Source organism: Vombatus ursinus, unplaced genomic scaffold (assembly GCF_900497805.2).
Source record: "Vombatus ursinus unplaced genomic scaffold, bare-nosed wombat genome assembly UNPS02014809.1, whole genome shotgun sequence".
Taxonomy (NCBI): domain Eukaryota; kingdom Metazoa; phylum Chordata; class Mammalia; order Diprotodontia; family Vombatidae; genus Vombatus; species Vombatus ursinus.
Window position 1 is genome coordinate 19,533,992 of NW_020954587.1, and position 15,945 is coordinate 19,549,936.

The window sequence follows — 15,945 nt, forward strand, 5'->3', positions numbered from 1 at the left end:
CAAAGTCCAGTGGAAGGACAGAAATCAGGATAGTACATTATCTACCTAATTTACCAATGAACTGCTTGGTTATGTTAATTTTTATCTAGTCATTAAAGCAAATAGCTTAGGACCACAGTCTAGTTTTAGTTGCTATCCCTATCTAAGTATTTAAGTATTTTAAGTAATTAAGTAAGAAAATTTAAGTTTCTCATACTTTATCTGTACACTAATGCAAACTGAATTCTGTTGAATCCAAATAGTATAAAGTATAAAATTTTACTGCACTTTTATAATATATAGCACATTACACTGCCAGTGAAGCCAGAAAGACAGAGTCTGGCAACATAGAGCCAATATGCTAAAGACGGCATTCCGGCCAACGGCTACTGCTTCTTCTACCTCCCTGCTGCTTTCAAGATTTGATGGTTGCTATTAAAAGCTCTCTCCCCATCAATGGCTCAAGTTAGTCACCACATAGCACCAGACGGCCAACAAATCAAGACAGCAGTCGGCAGCTTAGCACACCAAACAATCAATAAGTACTGATCAAGCAATCACTCTGTGACAGAAACTGCTCAGGGCTTGATATAAATTTTAAAAAAAACTAAATGAATTTTACTTTCAAAGAGATGATATTCTGTTGGGGGAGATGATAGGTACCTATTTAAGTATGTAATATAGAGAATTAGAGAATAAAGGAGGGCACTGGCAGTTTGGGCCGGGATAAGGGGAGAAGAGGCTCACAAAAGCCTTCATGTAGGTAGCAGTAACAACTTCAGAAAGGTGGTAGATTTTTTATCCAAAACATGCCTTCCTTTTCTATTCTGGCGGTTACATTTAATTACTAGATTTGACTAGGTACTTAGGTGACAAAGTCACCCTGGTCAAGTCACTTAACTTCTGTTTGCTTCGATTTCCTCATCTGTAAAAATGGGTGAAAGAACAGCTCCTACCTGCCAGGGATGTTGTAAGTGTCAAATAAGATAACATTTGTAAAGCACTTTGCAAACCTTAAAAACACCATACAAATACTAGCTATTATTTTCACAGCTGTAGCTATGAGGAGTCTAAAAGATTCACCAGACTACTAAAGGAACCCATGACACAAAATAGGTTAAGAAACCCTAACAAAGTCTCCCCTTATGCTCTACATCAACCACGTGGTATTTTTCTTTTACTCAGGATCAGAATTTACTTTTGAGATAATTTTAGCCCTTTTAAAACTCCTCTTCTTTCCCAATTTTAGCAAGAACAGTAAGCTTTTAATTTATTTGTTCAATTGAACTGACTATAAAGCTATACCTATTTTTAACAATTTTAAAGTTTACTTGCAAGTTTAAAAAAAACCCCTATAAAACACAATCATAAATTTACAGTTAAAAAAGGGCACTGGAGGTCATCTAGTTCCACCCCCTCAGATGTTCTGCAGATGACGGCGCCAAGGACTAAACATGCTTGGCTCAAGATCACATAGATTGTAAAGACAGATCTGGGATTCAAAGCAAGGAACTCAAGCTCTGAATACCATGCTGTCTCCCTGCAGTATTAATTTTCTCCTAAGACCATTACAGCTCTTCATTTAAAAACCTCTATACATTACAAATGGCAAAGAAAATTTTTTTAAAAAATCAGATTGATCATTCAATATACAAAATTAGTTTCTCTAGAAGGAAGTGACATACCTAAACTATTGAGTTTCTGGATCCAGTCACGTAGTTTGGGATTTATTTCTTCGATCTCACTCAAAACATGCAGAAAAATTCTTGTGTTTACTCTATTGTTTTTCCGTATCAAATGTTCGAGGAGACGCTCCACTGTTTCAGCTAGCAAACTGCCATTAAAAACAGAATCTGCATAATCCTCCGTGTTTATTACCTTCCAAGAGAGCAATTCTCTGAGAAGTTTGGAAGCGTCCTGGATGCCAGATTTAATTTGATCAGCATTTTGTTTTATACACTGCAAAATCCTATCATCAGGAACTGGGCAACTTTGCACAAATCCTAAAATAGAATTACCATATACAGCAGGATTAGTCAAGTGAAATAATGTGATCACTCATTAAATAAGTTGAGGAAGACTAACTATAACACCACATTATATAGTATGTTGTATGTGCATACATATAGATTTTTTTAAACTTATTTTTAATTTAATAGATTTAGGGTTGAAAGAAACCTTAGAGTTTATTTAGTCCAATGTCCCCTTTTTGTAATATTATATTTACTAGGTGACAAATTTTTTTTTTTTTAGGCAATTGGGGTTAAGTGACTTGTCCAGGGTCACACAGCTAGTTAAGTGTCAAGTGTTTGGTCTGAGGCCAGATTTGAACTCAGGTCCTCCTGACTTCAGGGCTGGTGCTCTATCCACTGCGCCATCTAACTGCTCGGTGACAAATATTTTCAAAGAAATACATCTCCCTTTCTGTATTGTTGGCTTCATTTTAAATATCACTTAATAAACTACTATAAATGCTAGATAAAAAATGAACTTTTAAATATAGAACAACAAATAAGTCAAATGGGAGTAACTATTGAAAGTACTGTAGATATAGATGTAGATTCAGAGCCACTGGCAGAAAATTTTTATCAAAAGTGAGAGACAAAAAAGTTAATTTAGAACTTCATTTGAATTAAATTTTATTTTTTTACTAATTGTGTCTTTACATAAAAAGGCCATAAATTTTAAACTTAACATGGACACTTGACCATATTATCAAAAATATTAGCTTACAAATAAGAGACTAGAACAATTTACCTAAGTGAATTCTGAGGTGCAGAATGTTTCCATTTTTTGGGGGGTGGGGCCCTAGGCATTGGGGTTAAGTGACTTGCCCAGGGTCACACAGCTAGTAAGTGTCAAGTGTCTAAGGCTGGATTTGAATTCAGGTCCTACTGACTCCAGGGCCAGTGCTCTATTCACTGCACCACCCAGCTGACCCGAATATTTCCATTTTTAAAAACAATTCTCAATTACTCTTCAGGGTGTGCACCAGAGCAAGAGGATGGCATTCTAATCAGTATTAGTATACATTTTATGCTTGACGAAAGTAACAATAAGCAGATATCTGATGACTAGCTAATGCTGAAAGTGACAAAATCAGTAAGACACATTATTTTTCCTTTTCTCAAAATACCAGGTAAACTATGAAATAATAAAGTTCACAGTACAATATCTGCCAAAGTAAAGTTATCATGGTATATGAGATATTTTATCTTTAAAATGTGAGTCAAGAGCTTTCAACATAGGGTAGATATCTTTAATGGAGTGCCTGTCTATTTGAATTACTCTGAATTTTGCTAAACTAATGCCTTCTCTTTTCTGCAATACTTGTTAACAAATGTTCTTTACTGGCTTGCTTGTGTAGATGTGACACTAGAATAGCCAGCGAATCAACACTATGTGTCATGAACTGTGCTAAGCACTGGGGACACAAAAAGAGACAAAAGACAGTCCCTGCCCTCAAGGAGTTCACAATCTAACGGTGAGAGACAACAAACAAACAATTACGTACAAACAAGCTATATTTAGGATAAACAGGAAAAGAGTAAGAGTGGGAAGGCACCACAATTAAGATGGATTGGAAAAGGCTTCTTGCAAAAGATGGATTTAAGCTGGAACTTAAAAACAAGCCAGCGAAGCTAGAAGAAATGGAGATGAAGCGAACATTCTAGGCACAGGGACAGTCAGAGAAAGTGCCCAAAGCTGAAAGATAGGGTATCTTGTTAATGGAACAACAAGTGGCAGGCAATAAAGGTTAAGAAGAATGGAAAGCTAGAAGGGGGCTGGGTTATGATGGGCTTTGAACTCCAAAAAGACAATTTTGCATTTGATCCTGGAGGCAATAGGGAGACACAGAAATTTAATGATTAGAGGAGTGATATGGATGGAGCTGTACTTCGGCAAAATAACTCTGTTGGCTGAATGAAGTATGGATTGGAGTGAGAAGAGACTTGAGACAAGCATCAGCAGGCTATTACGATAGTCTGGGCATGAGGTGACAAGGATCTATACAAGAATGGTGGCAATGTCAGAGGAGAGAAGGGGATATATTTAAGAGATGTTGCCAAGGTGACATTGACAGGCCTTGGCAATTTGGATTTGGGGAGTGGATATGGATTGGATATGGGGGGTGAGAGAGAGAGAGAAAAGTCAAGGAAGACTCCTAGGTTGTAAGTCTGAGGGATTTTCTACAGTATTAGGGAAGGAGGGGTGAATTTTGGAGATAAGATAATGAGTTCTGTTTTAGATGCATTTAGTTTAAGATCTCTCTTGGACATCCAGTTTGAGATATTTGAAAGATAGTTGGAGATGTGAGACTGGAGGTTAGCAGAAAGTTTAGGGAAGGATAGGCATATGTGAGAAATATCAGCATAAAGACGGTAGTTAAATCTATGGGAGCTGATGAGATCCAAGGGACATAGTATAGAGGGAGAAGAGAAGACGACTCAGGACAGAACCCTGGGGCACACCTTCAGTAAGTAGGTGAGGTCTGGTGGAAGATCCAGAAAAGGAGATAGAAGGAAAAGCAGGAGAGGGTAGTGTCCTAAAAACCTAGAGAGAGAAGAGGATCAAGGTAAAGAGAGTGATCAAGTGTCAAAGGCTACAGAGAGGTCAAGGAGAATGAGGATAAAGAAAAGGTGATTTGATTTGGCAACTAAAGAGATCATTAGTAACTTTGGAGATGATGGAATGATAAGGTTGGAAGGCATACTGTAAGAGAATGGAAGGAGAGAAAGTGGAGGCACCTACTGTAAATGGGCTTTTTGGGCAGTTTCACTACAAAGAGAGGAAGGGAAATGGGATGATGGTTAATAGGGATGGAAGGATCAAGTGAGTTATTTTTTTTCAGGGATGGGGGGACATGGGCATATTTGTATGCAGCAGGGAATGAGCCAGTAGAGGGGGAAAGATTGATAATACGTGAAAGATTAGAGATCACAAAAGGGGCATTCTATTGGAAACAGGATAGAATTGGATCACATGAACAAGTTGGGTTAGACTTGGTAAGGGATAAGGCCACTTCATCACGTCAGACAGGGATGAAGGAGGAGGTAAGGGCTGAAGGCATTTGAGGGACAGGTGAAGAAGAGGGGAGAAGAGGGAGAGCTCTTAGCAAATGGTCTCATTTTTTCTGTAAAATATACCAAGGTCCTCTGCTAAGTGAGTGAGAGGTGGGGGAGCCATAGGAGGTTTGAGGAGGAATAAAAAGGGTCGGAAGGTCCAAAGTGGAGTGGGATAGTGAGTTGATAAGGGAGATAAAGTAGGAATGACTAGCAGCAGTTGAATAACCCTTTAATTAGGGAATAGGATCTTGATCTTAAAAGAAGAATGGAAAGAGGGAGAAAAGAAATATATTAGGAAGGAAAGGAAAGGAAAGGAAGGTTAGGGGAAATTATCTCATTTAATCAGGGTGTACAAATAGACATTTATACAAACAAAGTAGAAAGGTTGGGGCGGGGTGGGGGGAGCAGCTGATACCTGAACTTCACTCTTACTTATAAGGAGAGAAGAACAGAAGTACATTTCACTTAAAAGGGAAATAGGTAGGGAAGGGAAGAAAGGAGAATTAGAGAATAAGGGAGAAATTAGTCCTAAGCAAAACAAATTCTAAGGCTGCACAAAAATATTTATAGCTCTTTTTGAGGTGGCAAAAATGGGAATATGAGGGGGTGACCATAAACTGGAGAATGGCTGAATATGTTATGTTACATAAATATTTTAGAATACTATTATGCTGAACATAAGAATACTCTTATCAGCATAATGGCTAACCAGAATAACTGAGGACTCATGATGAAATATGCTACCTACCTTCTGATGGATGTGAAGGACTCAGAATGAAGAATGAAAAAAATTTTTTTTGCACATGGTCAATTGGAAATTTGGTTTGAATTATGTTTGTAATAGATTTTGTTTTTATTGTGTTCTCAATAGGGGAAGGGAGTTAAAGGGGAGGGTGGAGAATAGTAAGAAGGTGGATTTTGGCTGAAAACAAAATATTTTTAAGAATTTTTAAAAAGAGAGATAATGAGTTTTGCTCTGGACATGTTAAATTTAAGAAGTCAATGAGGCATACAGTTCAAAAAGGCAATTGGTGATGCAAGACCAGAGGTCAGTAGAGAGCTAAAGGCTGGATACATAGATCAGAGAATCATCTGCATAGAGATGTTAATTGAATCTATGGGAGCTGACCTAGCAAAACAACATAAGGTGGAAGAAAAACGACCAAGGACAGAACCTGAGAAGACACCCAAAGTTAGCAGACAAGACCTCGATGAAGATCAAGCTAAAGGAATACTAAAAAGAAACTGGATAGGTAGAAGACCTGGGATAACGCAGTATCATAAAAATCTAGAGACTTCTCTCTAGAATATCTAAGAAAAGAGGTTGATCAACAGTGTCAAAAGATGCCAAGAGGTTGATAAGGATAAAGACTGAGAAAAGACCGTAAGATCTGGCAACTTTGGAGAGAGCAGTTTTAGATGAACGAGAAGGCCAGAAGTCAGACTGCAGAAGAGTTTAGAAGACAGTGAGAGGGAGGCATCATGTAGAGATGGGTTGAGGTGGATGGGACTAAGGAAGCTAGCAGTAGGGAGTGGGATGAATATGGTGAAGTGATGATTACGCCAACCATGGAGGAATGAGTCCAGAGGATGAGACGCTGGGTAGAGGGCTGTTAAGAGAGACAAATGATTAGATTATTCAGGTCTAATTAATCCAATTAGACTGTTCCTTCCACCTTCAACCTGGGTGCAGGTAGTTATGTTTTATCATGTGAAGCCCAGGAGATCTGCCTTACAGTAGGTAGGAGCAGGTGACAGCATGGCCTGGGAGCTTCTGGACAGGAGGCAGGAGCTGACAATTCTGGGTTTGTCAGATCTGACAAAGTCCTCCAGAGCGCTGAAGAAAGCCCACAGTCGGGCACTCTGTACCTCAGGATGATGCAGAAACAGAACATCCTCAATGGGACGTGCCATGTTTCTTATTTTCCAATCCAAGTTCCCTCCACATACACTGTTAGATGTGGTCACCATAAAGTTCTTTTGGCTGAACTGTTTTTCTTTGTTAGAGGGAGGACTCATGACGGAGTAAGTATTTATGGGAACTTCATTCTACTTCACAGACTTACATACACACACTACTTCACACATTGTACGCTACCTTAATGCTTCCTCCTTAGATGATTCTCTCATAATTTCTTAGCCACAGCCCAAGAAGAACATTCAACAAGAATGTGCAATGAGAACATGATGGGTTGATTCAGGTTGATGAAAGACTCTCTTGCTTGAGTTGCCCATCATGGCCCTGCCAGCCAAGCCTCCTAAGGGCTACTCTATTTGGTCCTGACCTCTGATTTCTTCGTAGGTGATAAAGACGCATAGTGACTAGAGCGCCATTCTGGAGTGAGGATGACAATATGAGTTCAAATGCTGCCTCAGACAAACACAGCAGTGATGTTGGGCAAATCACTTAACTTCTCAGTTTCTTCAATTGTAAAATGGGGATAATAACAGCACCTGCCTCACAGGGTTATTATAAGGATTAATGAAGATGTATGTATGTATGTATGTATACACACACACACACACATATACGTAAACTTTCAAGCTCTATATACATGCTAGTTAATATTGTAGTTGTTCAGTGTATGAAATTCTTGGTATGGAAGCTCTTTCTACCCATGCAGATTAGAAACCTAGAGGTGCCTGGAGCACTAGAGGTTAAATGACTTGTCCATCACTGAATAGGACTTAAACTCAGGTCTTCTTGACTCCAAGGCTGGCTATCTGTCTAGCATACCAACCTGCCTAAATTAGGGTTTCTAAAACCTATTGCAATGTTACTGCTAAGTTCAAATGAGAAAGTATTAACTTGAGAAGTGAAGCCATTAAAATTTAAGCTCTTTATGGGTAGGAAGTGTTTCTTTTTTTTTTTTTTTTTTGGTATTTGTATACCCAGCATCTAGCACAGTTCCTAGAACAAAGCACTTGCACTTAAAACTTCTTAACTGGTTAGTACATTGTTAGTGATCACTGTTTAAAATCTGAACTAGAAATCAATATAGTTACCAAAGATATACTCAATTACATAAGACTATCTGATGTGTAAATATATTATTCAAACAAATACCATGAAGTTCTGTGTACCTTTACGGTCACCATGCTTAGATGAGCTGTTTTCTCTACTTTTCTCTTCCATTCTCTCTTTTGCTATTTTTCTTGCTTCTTTTTTTTGAAGTTTTCTTTTTACTTTTCTTTCTTCTTTAACTTTTAACTTCTCTAAGCTAATAAACATTACCAGTTAATGAAAATTAGTTGATGCATAAACAATAGGCACATATATCTCTAGGATGATCCCCTTCAAGTTTTAAATTTCTTAGAAATTTACCAAAAGCTCTTTCTTAAACATTTTTGAAATGTAGAAAAGATACTTTAAAATAGCATAATCTAGAAAACTGAATTTAACACAATTATATTCTAATTCCAGTCTTTCATCTACTGATCTTTCAGTTAGAATTCTTACCTAGAACATTTCTGCTTCATGACAGGTCTTGGTGGATCCCTTTCTTTTGTGACTCTATGTTCAAACTTTAAATAAAGGAAAGATAATATCTAGAATTTGATTCACATTTCCATATAGTTATTTAAACAGCAAAAGACACGTCAGAAAAACATTAAATATTTCATAAGTTCACAAATAGTAGAAAACTCATAATGGTTAATCAATGAAAAACCCTGAAGAGTTAAATGAAGGTGCATCGTAATCAATTTAACTGTAAAGATGAAAAATAAAAGAATGCCCTACCAACTACTTAAGTTATGAGTGATAACTTTTTAATGATAAATTCTAGTTTCGGAAAATTATTCCTGCTAAAATTATCCTCTAAAGAGAATAAAGGTGGAAATGCTACTCTTCTACTCTTAAGAACAAAATGATTATGAAAACAAAGTTGACAATAAGAATAAAAGAAAAGCAGAAAAAAACCTTTTCCTCCCTATAATAATGAATAATGCACAAAACAAAAACACACCACATTCTTTAACAGGTGCTATTCATAACACACAGATAAAGGCTTGGCTTAACTTTCTAAAAGACCAAGAATTCCTTATGTCTCCCCAAGAACCTGCTTCTCTCATAGGACATCAGAAAGCTATCCCAGGTTTTCAGTCATCAGAATCTTCTCTAAACTAAGGTTCACAAGCCTCCACCAATGTGTTTACTTTTACTAGTGAACTAGAAAGCAAACTTAGTAACACCAAAGCTTTTGATAAAATAGCACAGTAATAAAATAACCACAGGACATTCTCCTCATAAACTCACAAATAAACACACTTTCCGTGGGAAGAGTGGGCTTGCATAAGGAACACATTTGGGTACACATGGCCAGGGCCTACATGCAGATGAAGGGGAAGGGGATAAGTATTTGTATAGCACCTACTACCTGCAAGGCACTGTACTGAGAGCTTTTACAAATATTATCTTATTTAATCCTCACTACAATTCTGTGAGGTAGATGCTATTATTATCCTTACTTTGCAGTCAAAGAAAATGAGGCAGAGAGAGATTAAGTTACTTGTCTAGGGTCACAGAGTTAGTAAGTGCTTAAGGTTGGATTTGAACTCAGGTCTTGCTGACTCCAGGCCCAGTGCTCTATCTACTGCTCCACCTAGCCACCTCAACTTCTGCCTCTGCCACTGCCGAGCTACTGGTATTTTCTAAAGACATCATCAAGTTAACTCTTGTTCTCTGCTGTTTGTTGATGGGCATCACATCTCCCCTCCAGGTCATTGTCAGGGTCACTTTACATCCTGTCCAAAATTCACCAGGAATGCTGTGGCTAGTAAGCTTTTCTCCTGGAGGGGAGGACTACTGCCCTTTCAGTCTCCAACTGTGTCCTGACCACAGCCATCAGATGAGGTACTATGTTCTCTGTTCAGTAGGAGTTTGTGCTGGGTAAGACTACAGCTCTCCTTAGTTGGTTCTCTTAGCCAGTGACTATGAAACTCTTTCCCCCTTAGTTCAGTTACTCAAAGAAGATAACAAATGCCCAGACTGAAATCATGTTTTATATTTGAAATTTGCTTTTAACTACTCACTCTTATTCTATCTCCTTTGAGCCCCTCATTTCCACTCCTATTGTCATAAACTTATTTTAGTTCTCATGTCTTAACCATATCATGACTGAGAAAACTATCCCCAGAACTCTATTTCTTTAAGCAAAAAAAAAAAAAAAAAAAAGCTGAATGAAACTGCTGCAAAGAAACTCTTCCAATACATTCCTCCCTTCCATGTAAATTACAAAGGCTTGATTAGATTAGGCAGGAAAGGCTGGTGATTTCTCCCTCCACTTCTCCCAGCAACAAATCATAATCTATTCTCTCTACACAGCAGAGAAGCAAGTAGTTAAAAGAAGAGATCAAAAAGCAGAAGAGATTTTGGCTTGGCCACCTGCTATCTTCTGTAAACGGCCTGGGTGAAAGGAATCATTTCCCAGGCACTGCCTGAGCTTCATAATCACTGGCTGAGAACTGATTGAGGACAGCTAGGGTGCTCCCCTGAAGAAAAGACATGTTTCCCACCACAGCACCTTGGGATGATAGTGGGGAGAGCAGCAGGAAGTTCTGAATACTGCACCTCAGTGTGAGACCATATTACTTCGGTTCAGCTGAGGTCCAGTGGGTGACAGAGTGCTGGCTGATAGAGAGGTTTATTAACTACAGCATTATCCAGGATGGTAGAAGTGTCTGAAAAACTACAATATTTTTTGTTGCTGTGTGGTGGAAAGAACATTAAGTGACTGACTGAACATAACGGAAGATCTGCTAAAGCAATGAAATCTGCTGAGGAACAGCATACATGAAGCCTTGTGGGGAGCATCTGAGGAGTGACGCCTGGCCAGGACGAAGTCTCACAGAAGACAATGGCAGCTCTGCGGCACTGGAGGCATGAATGGCCCCTCAGGGTGTGTGCCCTGATCACAAGAATGTCCTACACAACTCCTACGCATGTCCTCTCTTCTCACTCAGGGTGTCTATTGTGCGAGGACATGCTCAAAGAAGGGAGGAATTCTCTAGTGTCATTTTATTATCATGCTATTTTACTAAACACCACTGCTTTGAAATAAGTGTATTTTTTTCTGGTCTTCAAAGTATAAACTGAGGTAATTTGGGGGGGAGGAGGTGGTCCACAAGCAAGTGAGTCACAGGGGCTACATGTAAATATTATCAACTTACTCAGATCCTGTTTTTAGGAGATACTTACTTCACATTTAATATGACCAGTTGCACCAAAGATAACAATCTTAGAAATAATACCCCTACAATCAGGAGTAAGACATGTTCCTTGGAGAAAATCCTGTAAATTGGAAATAGGAAATATAACATCACAGTGAAAGGAAGTTAAATTATATTTTCTGAAGTAAAAATAGAACATAAAAGGCAAGAAACTTTAAGGAAAAGACTACTTAAGAAAACAAAAAGGACATGAATGTCATAAAGACAGCATGTATTCTTTTATTTCCAGTTTTATAGAACTTAAATTCAAAGGTATATGACAAATTATGGCTAACACACTGTGGTAAGTTTTCTTTTACAAGGTTCAAGAGGCTAAATCTTGGAACAACTCAATTTGATTATGCAAACATAGGTGTCACCTGTGTCCCAGAGGTCAGTATTTCAGGGAAGTAAGCAGCCTCTATTTTTGGAACCTTCTGTTCCCTACAGCTAGTTGTCAGTACTTGGAACTGAAAATACTTTTTTTTTTTAAGGATTCTGCTATTTGTGGCTTGGGTGAAAAAAGCCCTTATGTTCCCTCATCCTGTCTGTTTTGTAGATTTCTAGTAATCCCTAAAAAAATAAAGGTTCAGTCATAGGCATAATGAGAAGTGAACTCAATTCCAATTCTGAACTCAGTAATAAAACTTACATATTTCTCCAGAAACAGCTGTAATAAATACTCTGAAATAATACAATTCTCCTGAAGGAAGCCAAGTTTATATTAATTATTCTTACACATTTGCATTACATCCCAAACACATTTGTTTTACTTATCAAAATATCTTGTTACAAATCCTGAATGACATAATTGTTTATTCTCTTTTTTTAAAAAATGAAGAAACTGAATATTTTAATTACTACACATGGCTCTCTAACGGATGCCTTAACTATGTTTAATCTCAAATTTATTTTTTAATATCTCTCACATAAACAAAGTGATGATTTATAAGAACTCATGCAAAGTGAAGTAACTTAAACCAGGATAAGAATTTATACAATGACCATAATACAAAGGAAACAACACTGAGAAACACCAGAAATCTGATCAATGTAGTAACCACATATCAGTTCAGAGGACTTTTTCCTCTTAGGAGAAAGGCAATGGATCACAAGTGTAATATAAAGCATTAATAATGTGTTCATGTGTTTTGGAAAGTGATAGCAAAACATTTTTAAGAATATCAATAATGATTTTTGTTTTTTAAAAAAAACTTAAATTCATTTTTGGACATGTTAAATTTGAAATATTAGGGCAACATCCAGACGAAGCTATCCTGTGGAAAGTAGTCTAGAATAAGAAGAGCCCCAAGGAGAGAGTCTTGGGGAAAAAAGGATGGGAAGTCAGCAAAGGAGAGAAGGAGCTGTCAGAACGGCAGCAGACCCAGGAAAGTATGAAGTCAAAGAAACTAAGAGAGATGAGAGAGATCAACGGTGTTATTACTAAAAGAAAGGTTAAGTAGGTTGTGACACAAAAACCACTGACTGAATTATGTGCTAAGGCAATTATTAGTGACTGAGAGGGAGAAGTTTCATTAGAAATGGAAGAACAGAAGTCAGATTACAAGAGGATAAAGACAGTGAGTGACGAAGAAGTGGAAACATCATGTGCTAATATATGGTGGGTATATAAAATTGTCTTTTATCACTAGAAGCATACTGAGATAATCAAGTGTCAGTGTAAAATTTAATTTAATTTTTCACTTTTTTTCATTGCTCCTAAAATCTTCGTTAAATGTTTTAAATGTTTATAAGACCATACGTTTAGAGCTGGAAGGGCCTGGAAGAGCTGAAAGGTTATATGGTCTAGTTCTCTCATTTTAGAGATAAGGAAACTAAGGCCTGGAGAGGAATTGACTTGTTCAAAGAGTTTTTTCAACCTGACAGTTAAGATACTAATTTTTTTTTTACACAAATCCCTACATTAAAACCAAAATAAACACAGAGCAAGTCAGGATCTTAAACAAAACGTATTTTCTTTGAGATCCTAAGTTTTAAAACTAGTGTTAGTTAATGAAATTTGAAGTAAATTATTACTTGCTATTATATATTAAAAAATCAAAATAAAACAAATCTTGACTGCAAAAGCACTTAAAAACCTGGGTACTCAGTATGCCCTTTTAAGAAATCTGTTTTCTGGAACTCAAAGTTTTAGAAACAAATGTTAGAAAGTGTTTCTGCATGCAACTGGAAAATAAGATACACAGAGTATAGAAGGGGTATAGAAATCTATCCTACCCTACAGGAAAATAGAAGGGGATGGGAATAAGGGGGGGGGATAGCAGAGAGAACAGATTGGGTGAAGGTGGAATCAGAATGCAGGCCATCATGGGGTGGGGGGAGGAGAGAGATGGGGAGAAAATTTGGAACTCAAAATCTTGTGGAAGTGAATGTTGAAAACTAAAAATAAACAAATAAATTTGGGGAAAAACAACAACAAAAACAACAACTCTTCCCTTAGCACCTACTATGATGTCTAGTAAGTAATTTTCAATAAACATTAAACATGTAAAAAAAAAAAGATATCTGTTTTCTACTTTATTGTTAAAGCTCTTTAGCTCCATTAATGATGAAAATGCCCTAATCTAGAGGACAGGTGCCAAATAAGTGGCCTGTGGGCCAGCTGTGGCCCACAAAACTCCCAAGTGTGGCCTGAACCAGATTAAAATGTAAATAAGAGATATTTAACAAAATAAATTAAAATATAATAAAACTTAGATAATACAACATTTTAAAACTATGTCAATACGCAGCTTAAAGGGATCCTTACGTACAGATTATTGGTCCCTGTTTCTATTGAGTTTAACACCACTAATCTACAGGATGATATTATTTTAACAAGGATAAATATAAAGCCTTACATTTGGGTTAACAAAATCAAGTTATCTATAACAAGCAGACGTGGCTAAACACCATTTCATCTAAAAATGACCTGGAGGCTTTAGTGGATTGCAAGCTCAATATCAGTCTTGTGTTGAAAAAGCAACAAGAAAGCTAACGCAAACTTAGGCTGCATTAAGAGAGGCCTAGCATTCAAAGTGACAATGCTACTCACTCTTCTCTCAATTTGGAACATTGTGTTCAATTCTGAGTACCACTTTTTAAGGCTACTGATAGGCTAAAGAACATTCAGAGAAAAGAAGGCAGAATTGTGAAGGGCCTCAAGTTCATGCCATATGAAGAAGGGTTATAGGACAGAAGTATTTAACATGGATGAGAGAACATGAACATAAAAGCTGTTGTCAAGTATTTAAAGAGAAAACTAACATTCTGAGTTATCAAAAAGTGGAATGGCTTATCTCAGAGGTTGTATATAACCACTCACTAGGGGTCTCCAAGCCAAAGCTGGATGACTCTTTGCTGTGTATGTTGTAAAAGAAGTCTCTTTCAAGTGTGAGATTCTTTAAGTGTTAACAAACCATAAAGTACACAGTTCAGAAATGAACTCAGAATCTCTTTCCTTTAGAAAATCATAAGTATGTCCAACAAGAATATTAAAAACATTCAGAAAATTGTATGTCTTACCTTGTCATTTTTATCATTGAAAATTGTTGTTTTTAATTTTTTCCAACAGCTAATGTGAAATTCTACTCTACAAAATTGGCAGCAGTTAATTCGTATAAAACCCTGAAATTCAAAAGAATGAACATTAATTCATATCTGAATGCATGTATAATTGAGTATTGAAAGCATCTAGTGAGAAAAACTAAAAAAGTCTATTTAGATGTTTCCAAAATTCCATTATGGTATCACAAATAAGTTTATTACTCAATAATTAGATAAATTATAAATTCCCTATGTTCAGAGACCATGCTATTAGAATTAATTTGTATTTCAATAAATACCTGACAGATATACACTATGTATTTCAATACAATAAACTTTATCTTTGGCATCTATGGCAGAAGCATTAGCAGAAGTAGAATGCATAGAACAAGGAAGGCAACAGTTCCACTGTATTATGACCTGACCACATAAGAAACATTAAATATTATGTCTAATTTTGGCAGTGCATTTTGGAAAGGACATTGAGAAGCTAGAGGATGTACAGAAAAGAGTGACCAAGATAATGAAATTTGCAGTAATGCTAATGATCTAGTGAAATATCTAGTGACATTTAGTCGGAGAAGAAAAGATGCAGTTATGGAGAAGGACATGCTATCAGTTTTCAAATATCTGAAGATTTATTACATGGAAGAGGGATTAGACTTAATCGACTTGGCTCTGGATGGGAAAATTAGGAAAGCATATTTCTGGCTTATTATTATAAAAACTTGTAAGAAAATTATATTCTCTTTCACTGGAGGTCTTAAAAAAGAAGATATGATGAGATGTTGCCAAGAATATTAATGGTTCAGGTAAGGTTCACTAAACAACTGCTAAGGTTCCTTTCAAATTTGAAATTTTGTGTTGTTCTTATAAATCTGATATAAAATCATCATATATATCATTATCATCATATATTATTATATCACATATAAAATTATGTATCCATAATTTTTAACATACCCATGCAAATGTGAGTCACCAATAAAACTATCATTTTGTTCTCTGGGTTCTAATTAGAAATCAGAATTTTTATGAGATATGGTATAGAAGAATAAAGTAGATTAGAGACCTATTCCCCTGGAAAAGTTGTAGGCATCAATGTGAGAAGAAAGGAAGAAAGGGCGCAATTAATTTCCAAGTC

General features: G+C 36.7%; 1 protein-coding gene across 7 annotated transcripts in view; it reads right to left on the bottom strand.

Annotated features, from left to right (window-relative positions):
* The window catches only part of TTC3 (tetratricopeptide repeat domain 3), a 145,168-nt gene that overhangs the window by 56,948 nt on the left and 72,275 nt on the right, over positions 1–15,945 (bottom strand). For all 7 annotated transcript variants that reach the window (XM_027875434.1, XM_027875435.1, XM_027875436.1 and 4 more), the window contains 5 exons: positions 14,781–14,882; positions 11,245–11,337; positions 8,506–8,570; positions 8,130–8,266; positions 1,665–1,982 (listed from right to left, as the gene is read on the bottom strand). In XM_027875434.1, coding sequence (XP_027731235.1) covers positions 1,665–1,982; positions 8,130–8,266; positions 8,506–8,570; positions 11,245–11,337; positions 14,781–14,882 — 715 coding nt within the window. The remainder of the gene's footprint in view (positions 1–1,664; positions 1,983–8,129; positions 8,267–8,505; positions 8,571–11,244; positions 11,338–14,780; positions 14,883–15,945) is intronic.